The 23,389-nt window shown below is 32.6% G+C and overlaps 1 protein-coding gene across 7 annotated transcripts in view; it reads right to left on the bottom strand.

Moving 5' to 3' along the window:
• Positions 1-23,389, bottom strand: part of LOC144438507 (uncharacterized) — an 86,676-nt gene that overhangs the window by 62,835 nt on the left and 452 nt on the right. For all 7 annotated transcript variants that reach the window (XM_078127561.1, XM_078127564.1, XM_078127565.1 and 4 more), the window contains exons 2-3: positions 3,902-3,972; positions 1,379-1,448 (exon numbers count right to left, since the gene is read on the bottom strand). In XM_078127561.1, coding sequence (XP_077983687.1) covers positions 1,379-1,448; positions 3,902-3,972 — 141 coding nt within the window. The remainder of the gene's footprint in view (positions 1-1,378; positions 1,449-3,901; positions 3,973-23,389) is intronic.

The raw sequence follows: 23,389 nt of genomic DNA on the forward strand, positions 1-23,389 counted from the left end.
ACATACTCTGTTTGTGTTTTTACAAAGTTTTTACAAGTTGAGACATGACTGTGGTACACATAAACATGTCTATCTAAATTTCTAATTATAATAGAATAGTATAGTATACAGCATTTATTTCACTGCAATTATTACATACCCGTTTTAAACCCTAAATGAATCACATTTCCTTATGAAAGATCTTTAATTATGTTTACATCTCTCTCAACAAATGATACTTTTCATTCAAAGATAATTCAATTATGAATGCCTCACAGCCATCTTTGAATTCTTAAATCTCATTATGATAGGTTATTGTTGACTTTAGTCATTAACATCCATTACATTTCGATTGTCTTTCAATTTGTTTAGCTAACTAGTGTTTATTATCTTTAGAGTTGTTACATGAGATCAAATCAAAACAAGTTAAAGTGGCCATATGGATGAGGATTGGGGATTATTTCGGATTTTGAATTTATAAAATAATTTTATCATGGCTTCCTACTTGAAAAATCAATGTGAAACAACTTTGACCAAATCTGTGTTTGTAATTCAATGCATTACAAAAAGACAAAAACATGGTAAAAACTTTTGTTATTGTACATACAATAACAAACATTTTACACATTTATTAATCTTTTGCAATTCATTGGGTTTCAAGCAACAACTTGGCATATGTTGTTTCACATTGATTTTCCAAGTAGAAAACCACGATAAAATTGTTTTATAAATTCAAAATCCAAAATAAGTATTAAGTCCTAATCCATATGGCCACTTTAATGCCTGCAGCCAAGTTAATAAATATGAAGTACTTCATAAATAAAAAAACATAGTAAGATAATTTCTAGTTAAGTGTTGTTATATTATACTTCAATACAATATAATATATCTCATCATTTCTAAATTTAACTCAGTGGGGTGATAAGTATATTCCACAGAATAATGCAGAGATATCGTTTGCAGGGATTTTCACGGAAAAATGATATTTGATCCTCATCCTTTCAATCATAAATTAATTATTGGCTAGTGAGTAAACGGACAACTTGGAATCGTGAATAAAGTTTATATACTGCAGAATTGGACAGTGTGTGTGATCCATGTTATACACTACAAGTCAGGAGACAAGATTCCACAGGCTACATTGTAAAACAGAAGAGCATGGTTTATTCCAGACAACACTGTAGATATAGACAGCTTTTTACATAGCTTACAGGCTATACAACTAGAACAGCCAGGATAGCATGGGTTGAAAGCTAGGATTGATCAAATAACATTTATCCTACAAATTGACTCTTTTTACCCTTGATGTTAAGAAAAGAGACCACAGAATGAATATATGCAGGAACATAGTCATTGAGATCAGAATTGGATCATAAACTATTAATTAGAGAGTACTTACCAAACCTGCGTAGGCTGTGGGTAATCTGTTTATCTTCCTGATACAGCCAGGTTTAATTTTGGACATCAATCTGTGACAATGATAGAATAGAATTTACAAATTTTAGCCTAGATTGAAATTGAAATTGAAATTGAAATTTTTCCCCACAAGAAATAAACATACAGAAAAGAAACAAATGATAACATCCAAAAGGAAAACGATTTCAAGTTGTGGGTGAGAGACTAGAAAATAGTTTTCGGAAACTTATCGAGTCTAGCCACTCAATTTCAAAAGCATCAATGGTGAGTGGTATAAATATATGCCTAGTAAATTAAATGATTGAATGTGTTCTTATCAACCTATAGTCAAAGTTAAACACAAATCTGTAAAGTTTATACACTACCAATGATTAACAAGAATGTGTATGCAGATACTAAAAATCCAAAAAAATGCTAATTTTACCTAGTTCATCACAGGAAACTATCTATATACATGATTTGATCATCAACACAATACAAATGAAAGTATTATACTGTTGAAGTGTTTGGCAAGTCAGTTATTCTGCAAACTGGTTTACTGTGTGTGAACTAAGCTAAGGCAAATGAAAGAACGTATGTGATGTGAGCACATCAGATTGAACTTGCACAAGGGTAAAGTTTTTTAACTGCTGTGTTTGAATGACATCACACACGTGAAGATGTGGATGTATTAAAATGATAAATTTCAAAAATAAAATTTCTCCTTGTAATTTTAATTCCTAGAACCATACTTAATCAACAAGTACGTTCACAGGAAAGGTGGCAAAAATGGTAAGGATGGCCATGAAGAAATATATCACAGTACAAGACACTAGTACAGACTTCATCAACTCACAACCCACGAAGACTAACAAAACAACAACACTGCCACAAAATGACAGTGGGTAAATCGTTTTATTGTACTTACAAAACAAGTAGATCTCTGTCTTTAATCTTTACTTTGTAAATGTTTTGTATGTGAATTGACTCTGCATTCTTAAGTAGTTTTTTTAAAGAACAATACAATAGGTTACAGCAGGTATTTTTGTTTGTTTTTTTGGGGGTTTTTTTGGGGGGGGTTTGGGGTTGGTAAAGATTTCAGAATTGTGGTGACAAAGAAAGGAAATGTTGGAAACACACAGAGTCCTGCATATGTACAATTTTGGTACGGAAATGACTGGTATAGAGATTAAGATTTTGCCAATACTCACTACCTTTCATAATCAAAAACAGTAAGGCTTGATGAAGTTCTAAAATCTCCTTAACAGTGGAAGGAAACAATATATGGTGAAATTTTAGATAGCTTTACTAATGGTATGATTAATTCACGATTTTTGATGAAAAACCCTTAAAAGTTACCAGCATCAAATTTGGAGATATTCATATTATGATAGAGACACTCTAGTTGTGAAACCCCATAAACAGTTAATGGGAACCATGACGATAGATTTGGAAAATTTAAACAATTTTTAGACAGATTTATATGACTTGTTCAGAACTTTGAGGTAAAAAAACTTAAGTAACCTGCATCAAAGTTAAATATCTGGATTACATTGTAAAAAAAATTTAAACTGAACGACAGACACACTTTGGTCCAAAGATACTGCAATCAAATGATAACATTTGAATGAATGAAGTGTAGGGACCACGGCTGGTTTGTTATTCAATGCTTATCTGTACATCTTTCAACTCATTGATTCCATTCACTATCTTTGGATTCAGACAACCCCATTCAATACCTGAACAATATAGGTCAACGACCTACATCAACCCAACAATGCAAATGATAATAAAGTAGCCACCTTACTTTGAGTCATGCACTGGTTTATCCTAAAACTCATCCTTTTTCTTAACAAAATTAGTTCCCTTTCATCCTTTTTTAAAGTAAATCAAATTCTCTCCTTTGTTAAAATAAGTTTGATGTATTAGTTTGACTACTTTGGTGACAAAGAAGGGGAAAGCTGATAATAAGTTCGGATAGGATGACATCTAGCAACTTTTTTTAGTGTAGAAACTAAGTAAAGATGAATGGAGGAACAGTGGATAGCTTTCTCTCTGGTCTCATTTCAAAACTTTAAAATCTAACTGACAGTGGGATAAAATATTGGTAATATTTACACACAATTTTACATCCATATTTCCTTTGTTGTATAATATAATTTTTGTTATACGAAAAGTATCAGTCTTAGACCTGTACTTCTTTTTTCATAATATTCCCCTGGTTTCAATCAAATGAAATGTAATTTCCAGCTATACTTTTCATGTCAATAGCTTATAAAAGAAATGAAAGTTATGCTGAATTTCTCATTTTACTTAAAGTTGATAAAAAAACGACGTAAAATTTAATGCTAATTTTTGCATAAAATAGGAATGAAATGAAATGTGCCATGGCAACTATATTTTGTGAATTGATTTTTACTAATGTTTGAAATTTGACAGATTTATCCTGCAATTCAAGCAAAATAAAAAACATGAAATAAATTGATGCTTTTACCAATAAAGTACTTTAGAAAACAATTGTACTTACTCGCAAAGAAGAACACCATCCTCTAGGCCTTTCCTGAAATCTGTATAGGGAAATTTTTTGCCACTTACAGCCTGCAAGAGTTGCAGAAAGAAAAAACATGTGTTAATCTTTATTCCTGTCACATAGTCCAAGTCCTGTATGTATTACTATAGAAATGCGTGATTGTGTTTATGTATGTATATGTCTGCATAAAAAGAAAATTGCTGAGGGCAATTCCCAGTACACTCCCCCCTAAATCTGTTAGACTTGTGGGACTTGCTGGAAACAATTCCCAGCATTAAAAAGTGTTAATCTTACATTAAGTTTTTGATTTGCTTCATGTTTAAATCTGTTAGAGGTACGGGTAAGGGGTATGGACTGTGTTGGCTAAAGGCTTAGAAACCACCACATGAAAAGCGCCCCCTATGGTCAACTAACTTAAGTTACCAAATACCAACACTTTTCAAGCATGGCAACGTCAAACATAGCATTTCTTCTTCCAATTTCAAGTTGAATGAATTACATATTTATGAGTATTTTCTTTAATTTAATAAACACATGATTACATTCAGTTTATAATGAGACTGAGAAAGGATATAGCTGCATGTATACATTTCAAGTCTTTCAAAAAATACATATATCAATTTTAATATTTTCAGGCCATAATCAGTCTTGATTTCTTCGATTTCTGATCTCTGGAACAAATGAACATCTCTCTCAACAAATGTTTTCTCTGCAGTATTTGATTCTTGAGCTCTAATATTATCTTGGCAAGTAATTAATCAATCTACCTTATAATTAACAACACTTTTCTTTATCAATTATTCACAAGCTTAATTAAGTGAAAACTGACTTCAGGCCAAATTAGAACATTCAAGTTGAAAAAAAACTTAACATTGCTATATTTCCTTAAAGTGTGATATTGCTATTGGAAGAGACTTGCAGTACACTATCGTTACACATGATGATTAAAACATTGGGCGGTAATTTCGTGAGAAAATGCCACAAACAATCACTGTTTATTGTGGTCTAGGGGATAAAGAAAAACAAAAGAAAGAATGCTGACTATTGTTTCAGTAAACCAGTGTCAAAGAGATTACAGGAGATTGGTTAATTTGCAGGAAGCTGTGAACAAAACGGTGTTAAATTTATGTGAGAACAGGTATAAATATTTATACACGCTGAATCTGAGTCAAATTGGTGCATTTCTATTCAAGTGGCACAAGCTGAGTTAATAAACTTTTCACTCTGAAAGTGAAAATACTTAACTAAAACCATGTTCCATTATAATGTTAATGTCATTGCATGTCTTCTACAACATTACAATTGTCTTCTGGCATTGTTAGAACAGTCGATTGCATTATCCATAGTTAGAATTTCCTGAATATTTTTTTATATGTATCATAAATTATGTCATCGGATCGTTTATGAGTTATATCTTAATACCAGGTTTGAGTTCAGTCAATTGCAAGTGGTGGTTAGGTATGCTTCAGTAGGTGTAGTAATGTGAGTACCTTTTAAATATATAGTAAAAACTACACCTAAACATGTATAAACTCAGCTTGTACCCCTTCCAAGTTCCAGAATACTAAATATGTACCTTTGTTTTGTCAATTCAATACAATTTAGTTCAATTTACAAATATAAATATAACATAGCACTGGGATGACATCTGTAGAGCTTGGACAACACATGCAAAAAAAATCCACTTTTTTCTATCGTGTTCTTCAAATTTTCCAATCTTCACTAATTCAGAAACAAAATTGATCTTAGTCAAGTTCTCTCTACTTCAGAAAAATCAGGAAATCAGTATTCACCTCTTGAGACAAAACTGTTTAAAGTAAATAAATAGTAAAACAAAAGACTGATGTGTCTGGAGAAACCATAATATAATTGTGGCTTGTTAAATGAAAGAGTTAGGTAAATACTTCAAAACTTTGGCACTATTTATTTTAGTGATTAACTATCAATGGACGACATTTCACTGCAAACTAACTAAAGTAATCTACTTTTTGTACAATTATGTTATAATAATCCTATACCAGATAAAAGAAATTAGACTATTTAAATTATTTGTACGAATAATTTTACTTGAATTCTGTTCCCAAAGGTATCTTTTTTTCCTTGCTCTGGACTTGTATGTACACAGGTTGTTCAATAACATGTAAAAGTATAGACCACAAATCAATAACTGAACATTTGTTTTCCCGTGACTATTTCTATTGTACAGAGGTCAAATTGAGTGATCGTCACATGATTGTTTACTCTTCAAGCTGCCTCAAACTTTCCAATTCGACATAATATAACATCAACACACATTTTTTGACAGCATTATTGATTATCTAATTAACTGTTCAAGCTGTGGCAAACTTTCTAAAACAACACATACTTTTGACAGCGAGATGACGTTCAGTTATTTACTTTCCAAAGTGGAGAGGCTCAATTTTCAATTTTTGAAAATTTTATGGTAATGGTTAAAAGGGGAACAAGCTGTGTTTATGCATATTTGGGCATAGTTTATCCATATTTGGGCATAGTTTACCCGTATTTGGGCATAGTTTACCCGTATTTGGGCATAGTTATGCATATTTGGTGTAGATATGCATATTTGGATGTAGTTTATGCATATTTGGGCATAGTTTATGCATATTTGGGTGTAGTTTATTCATATTTGGGCATAGATTTCACTTTATTCTACTTAATGCAGCACACTTAACCACCACTTGCAATTGACTGAACTCAACCCAGGTATCAAGATATAACTCATAAACGATCCAATGGTGTAATTTATCATATGTATCAAAAAATGTTTAAAAAATGTCGACTTTGCAATCAACTTTTCTAACAATGTCAGAAGACAGTCATAATGTATAGAAGACATGCATTGACATAAACACTAAACTAGGATATAGTTTTATGTATAAAGTATTTTCACTTCAGTAAACAGCTTATAAACTCAGCTTGTGCCACTTTAACAACGTTTAGTTTCCAATATGTGGCTTAAATTTCAAAAATCATAAGTTCTTTGACAGCTTCAATTGTTCACCTTCCAAGGCATAGCTACATGTACAAACAGGCATTAACCATATATACTAGATTGTATTACTATTTACTATATTACATGTAAACTGAGCTTCCTCATAAAAAAGGGCTATTATTCACTTTTCAGCATCAATGATGGCAGAAAACAGATTAACTTTTCCATCTTTGCAAAGTTGATCTTAACAAATAATTTATCGATAAAAATGATTTCTATCAAGCCTAAAGACCAGTCATGTGGTGATTTTTGGCCCTCATCACCTTTCAAGTAAGGGAGTGATGAGAGTCACATGACTGGATTCAGGAAGAACTTTAAAATATACTTGTTCGCGAAAGTTTTCAATATTTAACTGTACAGCACCTCTGAACTCTACTTCATATTGGATACAGGCACTCTATAAATTTTTTGATTGCTTGATTGATTGATTGATTGATTGATTGATTGACTGGATTCTGGGGTAATTTCTATTATTATGGCTTTTAAACATGTTAAAATATAATTACTTGTACTTTTTTATCTATAATCAAGATTAGTATTATTATACCATGCACAAACCATAAATATGGAATTTATACCCCGGTTGTTCTACACTGCGACAAAAGATGTATACATCACTGGTTCTGCTGTGTTCGAAATGAATTAAAACGTCCAAAATTGCCATTACTTTCTCCGATTGTCTTTGATAATACTGGCGCTGATATAATTATGTTATACTCCAATATTTTTCCTCATTCATCCGGAAAATACTCGTGACCTAAGGGTCGAGTGACTGTAGTAAGAAGGAACCCTTAGGTCATTCATATTTTCCTTGGCTGAACAAAGAAAAATATTGGGGAATAATATCTAACTATTACAATATATTTATACCTATTCAGAATTTTGAGTTCTCCAGCCATCATTTTACATGTAATAGTAGACCAGAACACAGCACATGCTTCATGAGTTTCACGATGCATCACAAAAAATTTCAATGAAAATATGTCAAAAAATTTTACTCGTTTCAAAAATTGAAAAATATAAAAGCAAAAGCAACCGCGGATAGTCCACTGAGGGCAAGCCTCACTAGACTACCACTGAATAGCACATGCATAGAAAAATTTCATCATTTATTACTAAACTTGTAAATGCTTTAAATAAACATGCAATGAAACGAACTAAGTAAGATGTAAAATTTAATTCGCCATTGTTGCACACCAATAGGGTGTTTTCATGGACCATTGTACCCTTGATAGAAACCTAGTAAACCTAAAGATTTGAAAAGAATGGACTGTGAAGAGATGGGTATAATCCTGACTAATAGGATCATAGCTAACAATAGGCAGCATATGTTAAATCTTAAATGGAATAAAGGGAATAACAAAAGGTTTGACAACCTTTACAGGTTGGCAAAACGAAGGATTTGTGCTATATTGTATATTTCGACCCATTCACATTCCAGAGTGACGGATAATAACATTTCGTTATTGGAATTATTTTAGTCAACACAGGTGTACAGACGACAATAACTTTTTCATAAGGTGTATTTCATCTTAAATGAAACAATAACAAAATTGCTGTCCTTGTAATTTTTACAGTAGTTTTTACAGATACAGAAATAGTTACACGTTCAATTTACAAACACACAATGAAATCATAAATTATTTCGTTTCAGACTGGTAGATTCCACTGTGGTATTTACGACAGAATTATAACAACGGAATGTGTCTGAAATCTGGATTTAAAGTATAATTGGTTGTTTTATGGACAACCTAAATACTGCGTTACTTGATGACTGTTTTGGTAAACATGGTATTTTAAACAGAAAAGGTTGGTTTATGGTGATGACAAAGGGTGTAACATTGGTTATAAATGACTCATCTATTGTCATGAAAATATTCCAGCTATGATTGGTACATGGTCTACCCTGTAAAGTTTTGAATGCTGTGCAAGTGTACTGTAACAAGTGTACAACAAGTCTAGAGGCTATCCGTGGCTTCGAATCTCAACATCTCCCAAAAAATTCTCTTCTTCTCTGCATTCTCTTCACTCTTTGAGAAGAGATTAGAAGCCTCAGATAGCCTCTACACTAAAATACAACTGGATGACATCAATCCATACCCTACCAAGACATAAAACTTGTACACTTTCACAGCATTGTATAATGTCCCATAGTCTGAATCTATGCAATAAAGATGGACTTTAAATAACATTGAACCTTCCTCCTGTTATTCGGCAATGCCTGTTGGATGGTATGCTATATAAATATAAATATAAATATAAATATAAATATCAATATCAATATCAATATCAATATCAATATCAATAAACTTGCCCTCGATCTAAATCATCATTTTCACTTGTGTTACATTTGTCGTTATTAGCTATAACTTGTTCCATTCTATTCAAGATCTCAGCATGCCCCTATGTACTGTACAATTTTGTACTGGTGCCACCATTTCATAGAAAGTTTATAAATGTTCATTAGTGTTTTTTTCCAACCTACAGGTATGTGCATCTAATTTCTGTGATGGCAAGACTCTGATTTGCATACATCTACTATTTCTTCAGATTTGTGATAGTAGTAAGTCGATAAGTTTAATACCTAGCTGCAAAACTTGTTGGATATTACTATTTTGCTACTTGGTAGCTCACATAATAAATTGTATATTTTATTTTTATTTTTATTTTATTTATTAGGAATACCTATGGGAACTAGATCCTTTTAGGCTCCAAAACAAAGTTGTAACAATATCAAAGAAATTTACTATAAAAGGCAAATTATGGGATATAGTGTTACTTTATCACTAGACTGATAACAAAGCAAAGTGACAAATAAAACATATTTGTACTCAAAATATGACAAGAAACTTATACATTTTTATAAATTAAGATAAGTGTGTTTGTTTATTTATCAGTTAGGACCAGTCCTTACTTTCAACAAAATGATAATGCTGCCATTGATTTCATGTTTCTATATAAGGCTGTAACAATTAAAACACTGGCAGATTTGTGTTCTGCAAACCTGAAGTCAAGTCGTGTCAGGATTTTAAATGTCATCTCCCAGTCAAAATCCCCACATGACATGGCTTGACTGTGACTCTAGGCTATGTGTTCTGTCATATAGTGTAACTAAGACCACCTGTTGATTTGCTTGCTATTTCCAAAATTCCTGTAGCTAATCTTAAACTACCTTTGTGAAAGTTAGGAAACAGAGAGTTATCTTACATTGAAATTAAAATGCAATTTCCCTGTCATTTGGTAACTCAATTTTTTGTTGTTGTATATCTGTTACTGTTTATAAGAAAACATCGATTGAATCAAACCCAGCTTGCCACAAAAGCATGAAAACCACAAACGTAAATTATAGATTACACCTTTCACATTTTTTGTCATCATGTGTTTGCCTAGAAATAACAATCGTAGAGAGTTGTCATGGTGATGCACTGTACTATGTGGCATCATGACCTGGTCTACCTTCTACCTGGCAACTACATTATTTATGTACCGCCTTTTACCAGGTCAAGTAGATAGCGATTGGATGATTTATGAAAAAGTAGAACTCCTGGAATGTAGAGGTCTTGTGGATCAGGCTGTAACCTTTTGTGACATTCTATTGTGGATGTACCTATGACCTCCGTGACACTTTGGTATGCGTTTTATTTTTTACGAAGTCTGAATGCAGGAGTTAGTATTCGTGTAATGGTACTTGCATTTATTGAGAGATCAACAAAGGACAGAGATGAAAGAACTAAAAGTTGTTGTAAGCATTGAAGTCGACAGAAACGGAATACTGAAAGTAGTTCTTTTCCTACTTCTTACTTGTTTTGTCTTGTACAGTATTTGGTTCTTTACTCTTCAATTTCATTGGCCTTACTTTTCATTTCAAAAAGTCTACTTCCATTCAATTAAAGTGGCCAACTGTAACTGATACCCAATTCTCAGCTAGTTAATGATAGGTGTACAAAACACATATAATACCTATTAAAACTTCTTAGGAACAAATTAGCATGAATGCATAGTGATAGACTGTAGAGGTTCCTAAGTCAGCCCATGGATATAGACTGCCAACTAAGAATGTGGCAATTTTTGGAATATTTTGGTAACTAAATAATTTTGTCATAATTATGTCGTTTCTCATCATATCTGAATATATGGTGAAACCCTACCAGTTCTTAAACATAAATCAACATGCAGTACACCCTTAACTTACTGATGCTGACAAGATGTCAGCAAAAATTTGCTTCAAAGAAATTTTTCGACTGGGTAGAAATTTCAATACTAAATAATTCATTTAGTAGTTTGAAAAATTATAAAGAATGTCTGATAACAAAATAACTGAAAACACCAAAACCTATAAAGTTACAGACTGAGAGGATATGCACCTTGAGATCAAATTCTTTAATTCCTGACAAACTTTGAAAGCTTGCATGTTCATGTTCCTTTTGACTTGACAAAAGAAATTTGGAGGGCTGCCATTTTGTTTTCAAGGAAATTGTCAATCTTATATTTTCCACGTAGAGTTTTATCTAAAACACTGTCTTGGAGGCCATATTGGATTCTAAATTGGCTCAAATTTTATAACACTTTGACCTTTATTTTAACAGATTATATGGTGACTGCAATTTTTTCTTAAGTTTGAACTGAGAATGGGTTTGAATTTCCTTGCACAAAGTAACAGAAAAAGTTTAAACAGTTAATTTCTTGAGTGGCACTCTATGTTAATCAAGTGACATTCTGAGTCAATGCATTCTACAAAGGGTTGGTTTACATTATTTACATACTAATGGAAAAAGGAAGGGTGGAATGGAGTACTTAAATCAAGACTTCTGAACTGAAATTCAGTCGAAGGAATCTATTTTTTCTTAAAACTTTAATTCATATTGCATAAGTCTCATTTTTTTTCTTGAAAATTCATTCCTGTTTTTATATATGTAGTAGCAGATATTACATACAATACTGCCCTCGGGGGAAACAGTCTGAGTAGGGATAACCCTCAGTCACCCCTCAGTCCCCAGTGTCTGATTCTTTCAAAAAAGCATTGAAATGTACAACTACAATACAGTTCTTTACTCGGTGCACTTTGACCACATAACAAACGGAGAATAACATAATAAAAGGAAGAAAGATTTTATAAACACAATGATGACATCATCACAAATGAATCACTTGACTGACCGAGATGATAATATTAAGTAAACAGAGAATTATGAGACATACTATACAATTCACCTTTTTTATTGCACTCCTACATGAAAACAAAAGATGGCCAAGTTTGTGCAGAATTCTGTCTACAACCCCGGTGGAAAGATGTCACCCTATACCACCTCTTTCAACAGATACGGCTTTTAAACAACTTTAATGTAAACAGGCTTTCAATGTTTGACAAAATGCAGTCAAACAGTCTAACGAATGAGGTATAACCTGCCTTCAGGGCTTCAAGACGCTTGCTAGCTAAGATGAAAAGAAAAGTTCCACTTGTTTAACATTATGGTATTTGGGCCTTTGGCTATACCTACCTATCTATGAACAAAGACAAGTTACACTAGGACATATCAAATGTAGCGAAACGGTTGCAAGCTTACACTTTTTTGTAGAGAAACTAGAAAGTGGGTCAAAAAAAGTTAGTCTTTAGAGCAAAATGAGGACATTTTAGTATCTTGGGGCCTAATCAATGTAATGAGATAACAACATGGGTTTCTACTTTATTCTCACCAAACCTGAAAGCATAGTATTCAATATAGATATTATCATCCATACATCTACAGTTGAAATGGTTCATCAAAGGTACAAAACTGGACAAAATGCAACCTATAGACAAATAATCTTCTTCCTAAGGACTGTTGGCCAAAATAAATCTATTTGGCATAACATAAATGTATCATATGGATAATGATAACATTTCTACAATAAACTTGACAGTTTAATTTTTCCTATCTGTACAATTTTTTATACAGTATTAGGCCCCCCCAAAAAATTGTTTCTGTCTAAAGTGGTGCGATGACACGTTGGTTTTTTATTATTATTATTATTATTATTCTCAACAAACCTGTTATGCAATCTACTATTTATGGCACTTACTTTTTTTTTTTTAGTATTTTAGAGCAAGTGTGTATGTGGGGCAGTTCTCATTTGCTTGTTCACGATTGGCTCTGAAGTTATCTTCACTGAAGTAGGGAGGTTTATTTTGGTGTTTCCCCCAGAACTGCAGACTGCATGGGCTGGACAAACATGTAAAAAAGATACCGACGTGAAGGTATTTAAGTGATGCACACGCTGACCAGAAACAATTCTCTTTCTTTCTTTTTTTGGCCTTACAACAGCTTTTTAAAATTTGAGATACAGTGTATGATTCTGCGTCCATACTGTGTGTTCTTAGTTAATAAACACAAGCATCACAGATCAAGGCATAGATTCAGCCAGTTGAGAAGATACAGCAGTGTTAGTTTATCTACTAAGCTGATCTATCAGTCCATCTCTTTTGAATAATACTAATATTATTGTCGACACTTCCCTTCAAAAAAATGTGCTTAGGCGTGAAACTAGTTAGAAATTCGAACTAATATTTTTCAACTCAATTTGACAATTACTACAAGTATTACACTACTGCTAAAATTTTCCTTAAAATTCTCAATAACACTGAATGAGACTGTACATATTTCTACACCTAGTAACCAACTACTGATACAGACTGCTATCAATATACACCATTGATCCTATATCATTCTCTATATCATACATTGCTGGATGTTGGATTACGTACCACAATCTATCAAACAATACGGTGTATTGACACAGACAAGACTCCGACTGTCACAGACAATAACAAGGTACTCACAATAACTATACCGGGATCTACAGTTGGAATCTCTATTCAATCTTAGATTCCAGTTGTCCTTACAGGTGTGTTTGATTTTTATATTACGTAAACATTTACAGGAAGTCTTTGTGAGAGAGAAGGACTTGAAGAGATCTAAAGTTAGCATGACTACTTTTATGCAGACAAATTAGTAATAACATATGGATGAATGAATATAAAAATGTAATGAAATATTGAAATGTAATGAAATATAAAATGTAATGAAATATAAAATGTAATGAAATATAAAATGTAATGAAATATAAATGTAATGAAATATAAAATGTAACGAAATGGAAAATGCAACGAAAAATAAAAATATGAAATAAAAATTTAAGAAATATAAAAATGTAATGAAATATAAATTGTAATGAAAAATAAGTGTAATGAAGTATAAAAATTTAAGAAATAAAAATGTAATTAAATATAAATGTAATGAACTATAAAATGTAATGAAATATAAAAATGTAATGAAATATAAAAATGACAAATATATAATGAAATAAAAATGTAATGACAAAATGTAATGATATATAAAAAAAATAATAGAGTTTAAAAATGTAATGAAATATATAATATAATGAAATCAAAGGGAACAGTACTGATATGAAAGTTTTGAGTGTTGTCCTTGGTTTTATAGCATATGGATTTACTTTCAGCTTGGTGGCAATCTATAATATTTTATATTTTAAAATGCCGTCAAAACTAGACCATTGAAATAAAGTATCATGTTTTATCTGGTATGTTATGTCATATATTGATTGTTTTCCACAGTTACCTATTAGGGAAATGTCTGACAGAGCATTTATTGCTTGCTTTAATTGTTCTCTTTTGTGTACTTTGTACCATTGCTATATATATAGATGTTCTAACTGGGGACCTTGACTGTGACCTACTTGGTTCAGCCTTTGAACCAAGGACCTTGGCCTAGTTTAGTCCAAATTCCAAAAACCTTCACCTTGCCCAACTGGGCCAAACTTTGAGACTGATCATAAATTGTTACAAAACTTACACTACAAAATACACTGAAGAGAAACCAAGCACTCTTTGCTGGGAAACTGTCACCAACAAAGTCACTGTCCAGAACTAGAACCAAGGCAAGAAATGTAGGGCAACCAAACCAAACTTTGTCAGATTCTCTGGACTAAACTAGTATTACTAGTATTATCCCATATACCAATACTGAAAATATCAAGTCAATAAATTTGATATCAGTACAAGTGGCTCTTGGTTAAGGAATTGCATGATGTACAGGGTAAAGGCCATTTTGTGTCATTTTATCATTTTTTACACTTTTACTTAATATTTACTAGTAATAGGGTAACGGAGATATATATAGCAGTATGTTTAATACTGACGGCAATAAGTATGACATACTATGTAACACCTACCTGAGGTCTCCAGCAGAAATATTACCTGGGTTCAATCCCTACCAAAATTAACCCCCCCCCATCAAAATGAACATTTTTTTTCAATAATTTATTTCATTTCAAAATTTTGTCCCGGAAAATAAAAACTAGAAGTCTGAACATAAGTTGAAAAAATCATCATAAATTACCAAAGCTGTTATTCAATTATATTTATTTTCATACCAGTCCTGAGTCAGTTAAGGTGGAAACCGTTGACATTGATATGATTTGTCCAAGTATGACAACTTTCCTGGTTTTAAGTGCATTGAGTATTTAAGAGTTCAAAGTCAGTTGCAATATAACCTGTGTATGTCTGTTGTCATATTAACAGTCATCACATGCAGGCTTCCTTGACAGTGTATACTGTATGCTTATACTGTATGTATACACAGTAGATAGCAAAAGACAGCCAAATTGAATGGTACACATCTTTTGAAAATTAACCGTATTAACTTTAATGCATGAAAAAAAAATCAATGAAAACCATTTAATTGGAATAAATTCCACTTCAACAATTTCCTTTGAAATTTGTTTAACGTGCATCCCTAACATTATTGATTGCTTTACAATTCTATTTCTGTTTTTCTCTATTGTTTCTCAGTTACAGCTATCTAGGTCTCTGTCACTCTACTAAGTACAAAACATTTAGACTCAGATACTCTACTTAGTCTAGTAGAATTATCTGTAAAATCCTGATATTTTCCTATGTACAACCTAATTGAAAAGATATGTTAACTACATATTTTCATATAGTATATCCCTGACAATGCTGAAATGTTTTGGGGATTTGGGATTCACTTGCAAGTAGACATGTTACTAACTATGAACCCAGAAACCATGAACACCCATTCTTACATATATTTTCAAATTTTTCTTTCCTCTATATTAAAGCTTATGATATAAATAAAAAAAATTCAAATTCATTGAATATTCCTTGTAAGATAGTAACTTTTGATATATGTCTACCATTCATTCCAGTTTTAACTTTTAATATTCTGCATCAGTGAAGCCATAGACTGAAACACAAAAACATTTGGTCAACAATTTGACATTTTTAATACTTAGTACCTTGTAAATTTGTTTTACAACTGACAGAATATTGCACTTGTACTATAATCACATATTCAATTTCAACTAAATTTTAGACAAAGTATTTATAAAGTTGACATTTGACTTAACAGATATGATTCATTCATTATTAAAAATGCCCATCCTCCACAGATGTATACCAAGTTTTATCTTGTACTTTGTGACACTGTCGACCTGATCTATATAACTCTACAAATACTATCAATATGTTGCTAGGTACTGTAGTAAACTTGAGTTTCTAAGCCTGGGCTGAAACTTAATCCACAACAATTGGAATCACTGTTGTTATGTATTAAGTTTTTGATAACAATCTGACCAAGACATACAAGACTTTACTATGTACATGTACACTTTATTCAGTGACAACAATTTTCTTAAATCCTAGTGTATCAAAGTAATCTTTTATAAGAAGTCCTTGTGTTAATATCACCTAGTCCTGGCGTATCTTTGCTTTTTTTTTCAGGGAGTGTTATTTTAAACAAGAGTGTATGTGGCAGAAAATGTAGCAAAATTTCAAACTACATTAAATGAATGGATGGATGGATGGATGGATGGATGGATGGGTGGGTGGACTGATGGATGGATGGATGGATGGATGGATGGATGGATGAATGAATGAATTTTTAACATGAGCATGTGGTGGAAACTGCAGCAAATTTCAAACTACATTGAATGAATGAATGAATGAATGAATGAATGAATGAATGAATGAATGAATCAATGAATGAATCAATGAATGAATCAATGAATGAATGAATGAATCAATGAATGAATCAATGAATGAATCAATGAATGAATGAATGAATGAATGAATCAATGAATGAATAGAAGGCTTTTGCTCTATATATAAAGTTGAAAAGTCAGTTGCTGCTTGTTCTCACCTGTTAGTGATTTCCTAAAACTATGGTAGTAACATTGTGACATATAAGTATTAATAGTATACATCTATATAACTTCTGTAATACTTAGGTATAATCCTCACATACTGATCCAATATGTTAAATTTACAAATTTGACCTCCTATTGAGCTGTGGGTAAGATTTGAAATCTTAAGCCACATACTGTAACATGAACATTGTTATTATCATCATATTTAGATTTAGTCAAGTAAAATGTCTGGTTGCAATAAATCTACATTACAGGTGGCCAGTAGAGTAGCTAACACTACAGTAACAGCTACTTGCCAATTTTAAGCCACTGTCAATTATTATACTCAGTAAGTCTGACAGATTGCTGTTTCATTATCAAAGCTCTACAACCTTACTAGAGCCCTGATCTTGACTTAATCTCTCAAAGTATATATAGTATATACAACAATCTATCACTTTATCATTGAGTTGTTAAAATTAAACATACAAGTATACATGTTTCACCACTGGACTGTACTTCAAATACATATTACCATATACCATACACATGTAGGGGTCTATGATATTACATTACTCACCAGTTACCAAAACACAACGACTAGAAATAGTTACATTATCAGTCAATAATGACTGTGCCTATAACTCACCAATTACCAAAACACACAGACTGAAAATAGCTCTGTTATCAGTTAGTAATGACTGTGCCTATAACCATAAACCCTCCACCAACCAATTGGTTTGACGGTCTATGCTATAACTCACCAGTTACAAAAACACACACTGAAAATATCTCTATTATCTTTTAGTAATGACTGTGCCGTATAACTCACCAGTTACCAAAACACACAGACTGAAAATAGCTCTGTTATCAGTTGGTAATGACTGTGCCTATAACCATAAACCCTCCACCAACCAATTGGTTTGACGGTCTATGCTATAACTCACCAGTTACCAAAACACATACAGATAATAACATTATCAGTTAGTAATGACTGTGCCTATAACTCACCAGTTACCAAAACACACAGACTAATAATAGATCCCTTATCAGTTAGTAATGACTGTGTCAATGTAATTACTCAACCAATTTGTTGATCTAAACCACACAATCCAATTAGCACCTTATCAAGTTCTATTTACCCTACCCATAATCTACTTGGCCTACTCTGATGGCTGGCAGCCATTTCTATATCATGTACTTGATAGGTGCTCAAATGACTTCTATGTATCTGACTTTTTTTCTCAATCAAACAGCTTTTGACACATTTTGAAATATTTCTTGTTCATGGCATAACTGTAAATATTTACTTTTTACATCATTGGTGTACACATGGCTGTAGGCTGAAAAGGTTCAGCCTGACAGAACACTACAAAATAAGTGAATTATTCATTCAATCTACCATGGCATGGATTTGTTGAATATATTTCTTAGGGGTAGATTTGACTCAATTTGTACAAGGCCTGCATACCACTGGTGCTCTGAGTATAGGGGTAAATCAATATTCACCTCAAATATCTTTGTTATGAGTCATACTGATTTTTTTATCTCAACAAAGCTAATAGCCTGCAAGCTGAACATAGCCTAAAATATCCAAGCTGACCTGTCAATATAATTATAGACTGTCCAATGTCTACAATTAATGACTGTGTTGAGGAAGTGAAATGTCCTGCTGGTTAGAATGACAGTCCTGTTTTTACACATGCTGAACTTTAATCTGCCCTTTTACATCAATTGCAATCAAAATTTGCTTGTATCGCCTGAATTATTTGAAAGATTTGAGCCATAATATCGCAACTCAATGTTTGATATTGGTGCATTTCTTGCCACATACACACACATCTTACACTTACAGTATAATATTCCTGAAAGAATATCAGAGACCCTCCAACCATGGCTACAAATAATGAAAATCAAAACTGTTCACATTTGCAAAACTCATCTTAAAATCGACATGTTCTGGGTATGACTCTGGCATAGTCACAGTAAGCTGAATTTAAAGACATAAATCTAAAAATTTTAGGTCTTTTAAATTTTACAGTTTATCCTGGAGAATAGTTTCACACACCCAACACATTGTCAGCTAGAATGTGAAGGGACCCCACAAAGGTGTTAGACTGTAAATCAAGAAAGTATAATATGCATGGAGTAAGATGCAAGTGACAGAGTTCAGTCAAGCGAATCTTTCACTGGAGAAACCTGAGATGAAAAAATGCACCCATATACAGCAGATAGGAATACCCCAAATCAGTTATAATTTATATATTGACCCCAAAAATATACTTCAAAGTACGAACCTTTAATTTATCTAACAGGTTCAAGCAGAAATTCCTGGCTGGACAAAACCATGTCAAAAACTACCTCTTAAAGTAAGGAATTTTTATTGTTGTTACCTTGTATGGATCAGTAAACATCTATTTCTAAAGTGCAGTCTACGGTTGAGTGAACCGCTAATGACTAGTGGTCCCATGTTACCAATTTTCACCAAAGGACGTGAAGACAGTTGCATCATGCAAATATTACATCATTAGTTGGAATGCTAGAATTGGTTTTAAAGATAAGGTACATTTTTACTTGGTTGTCTAAGTCATCTTCATGGAAAAAAAAAAATTATCAAATAGGAATTTTCTTGAAAATCTACAACTTGAAAATTACCTATTTTGACTGAAATCAACAAAGTTGTTTTTAAGGAATATCTACTGTTTTTATCAATGGTGCAAGGTAGGTAAAAATCAACCTGGGTTTACCAGAGCAAATCTCTAAAATTATGGCACACGGTATAGAAAAATATGCAACTTTTTTAAACCAATTTCCTTCCTCTGTTACCAGGGTTCTAAACCTCATCAAAAAACAATTAAATGCCATGATGGAACTGGAAATATCAACATTCTAACACCATGTATGTTTATCTTCTAACAGCACATTCTGAACTATGTAGAGACAAATGGATTTGACCGTTGCCAACCAACATTAATTTTTTATAAATCAAATTATCATCAAGGTTTTCTTTTCACAAAGTCAGCCATAACAACCATACAACATTACATTCACCACTCAATGTGTTCATCACGTCGCAGTCGTAAAATATTTGGAACAACACATCAATGGCCCTCACCACAGTCCGGAACCATGGTACATATTTGTTGTTTTTTTCATTTCTCTATGATAAATGATCTGATAACCTTAAAGCTAACAATGCTTACTGCTGTTTTTTTTTTAACATTATGAATGAACTGTTTGCACCTTGTATGTTGTCCTGAAGCTATCCTATTCAAAATCTATGCTATTCATGATCTCTCAGATAAGTAATGCAGAGGTTACGCCCACCTCAATAGTTTGGTGAACACACTTCACCGAAAACAAACATCTTGGTGTACTATGGTATACAATCCACACACACACACACAAAACACACCTTAGGATATTTCCTCTAAATTCATACTTGTCACAGTAATATCAGTATATTTAAATATATAAGTATATTTGATATCAGTATTTTTGCAATAAATATCTCACATTACTGATGAGAGTGAAACCAAATTTGATGACAACAGTTCCAAATATGAACTGTTATTCATCCACACATACACAAACAATAGCATGTTTTCATTGAAAACATACATTACATTATCCTGGGTCTCACTGTCCTGTCACAACAACATGGCACACTGTACAGTTCAATGCCCGTACATATAGTATATTATTTAAAAAAGTCAGTATTTATTATCAGCTAGAATTTCAAAGAATTGAACCTCTTTCATCTTCTATGTCATCCTGTCTGTTGATATGAATTTTCATTACTGTTTAATGAACAGGTTACACTTATGCCAATCACCAAATAATGAATATTTTCATATTTGGTAATAGGAACACAACGAGAGCTCTGAAACTGTATCAAATTTCCAATGTGCTTTGAAAGCAGTCATATCAGACTATGCATATATTATATAAATAATCTGCTTTGAATTACAGTTTTTTCTTCTTTTTTTCCGTTGTAGCTTTTTGGTTCCAAAAATTTTCCACATATCATCTAAGATGAAATGAAAAGTAAGTAAAGATATATGGACAATACTATCATTATAAAACCATGTGACAACAGTACAACATTCTCCCAAAATAGCCATTTTCCTGGGAACAGGACAAATATCCTGGCTTGTAAGAATGGCCAAGTCAACAAAGACAGTCATCAAGTTTATTTACACTTTCTATTCATATCAGGCAAACATGTTTTGGTTCTGTACAACTGGTGAAAACTATACACTCCTCCAACAGGTGGTTTGTTGAGTACTATTGAGAACCGGTAGTCCAATATTTTAGAACACTAAACCAATATCTCTACCCAGACAGTAAACACAACCTCAGACATTTGTAAATGAAGGATTTTAACCAGTAGCAGACATATTATAAAAATGGCTACCCCATAACCACCATCCCGACACGACAACTTTGGAGTTCTTTCCTATATTTTTTCACTGTTTATGTTATATGCAGTAAAATGTGCAGGTAGCTCTCTGTATGTGTATAAAACTGTCGCTTGGACGTCATACGATGACACATTACAACCTCTTATGTGTGACACATTAAAACTAAAAGTGACATGTCCTTGCAGTGTTGATTGGTACTTAGAATGCAAACACAAAAGGGGTGCAAGAATTAGTAGCAAAAGACATTTCATCCATAAAGTACACCATCAAAAAAGATTCCGTTTGTAACACTGTAAACAGTGGACACTTAAAACCACTTGTCTACTATATTTAAAGTGTAACAGACACCTGAAATGATGGATTCCATTTTTATCATGTCTGCTGTGTGTAATAGTCCATTGAAGGTCTTTGAGGTTCACTGCCTTCTGGCCTTAAAGGCCTCAAACAGAATAAAGGCATAAGGTACATTCATTAAAAACAGAAGAAAAAAAAAAAAAACCTTATTCTCTTTCAGGGTTCAGGGTGTTTTCAGATCATAGATAGATAGAATGGAGACAATATCCTTTGAGGTTGAGATAAACATATGGCAGTTTGGCTTTGCCACATACAAACAAGTGAATAAATGTTAACACTCAAAATATCTTGATACCAAATGATAAATTTTATACTGTTATGGAGAATAACAGTGTGTACATCACGTTTTATTTTCATCGTTTTGGTTATTTTGATGGGCGTGATAATCATTGTTTTGTTACATAGAATTATATCTAAGTATTGAAAATGAATTAAAACTGAGACATTTCTACAATTACAAACGACAATGGAATCATTTGGTGTTGGGAATACTGGCACAGACGACCAATTACCCTTCACAAAAGGGGGACTAGTTTCATCTAAAGGAGTCCCCAATCCCAGGTGAGTTCAAAGCAAACCTATTGAAAAGTCTTTATGTGTTGTGTTAACATAGCATAATCACCTCCACTGTCAAAGGCTTTCTCTGGCATGCCGTCTGCTGTTGACTCGCAACAAATCCGAAATCGGATCTTTTTTATACAAAAGATAAAAGTAAGAAGCGAAACAGTAAACTCACTTTGGAATGCAAGACTTGTAACTCGTTAATAATTGAAACAACTTGAAATTCCTGTGTCGAAAACGAGCTTTGTAAATCAGTGTGATATTGGCCCATTGCCACAAAACTGAAAATTTACTTCATTTTTCCGTTCTGAAATTCCCCGGTGTATTTATTGTCACTGCATCATTTTTTTTCGAGTTTCCTTCATTGTGTACAAGACGTACTTCATTGGTAGCCCAAGATGTAATGTCTATATTTAGAATTTTGGCGTGTTAATGTTATAAAGTATTGATTTCGTTATAATAAGGTAAATCTGATTATGTTGATGATAATCCTCTCGGTACATGTAAAAGTTGATGGCGAAACTGTGTGAAATGTGTTGCAGCATGTATGGACCCATATGATATATAATGAAACTAAAGCATCAACTTGCCACGTACATCACTACATAGCTACATCAACAACGCCCAGTGATGATAGATTTAAAAGCCGTGATGGTATTTATTGTGATAACCTTTTGGTTGAAAAAAAAAACATGAACAAATTTGATATCACACTGAAGAACCGTAATAGATGCGATTCATATTTTCATTTTGTACATGCAAGTTGGGTGTTTGAGAAACAAAATCTCTGTTGTAAGTCTGTGTACATATTATAATAACATTACAGCAAAACAGAAATAGAAAAAGTATGCGTTTGATATAGGACATTGCAACACACAGATTGCCAACGCACAGGTGTTCGACAGCTGCAGCTAGCTCAGAAAGAAGATG

This window comes from Glandiceps talaboti, chromosome 8, assembly GCF_964340395.1.
Source record: "Glandiceps talaboti chromosome 8, keGlaTala1.1, whole genome shotgun sequence".
NCBI classification, from domain to species: Eukaryota; Metazoa; Hemichordata; class Enteropneusta; family Spengelidae; genus Glandiceps; species Glandiceps talaboti.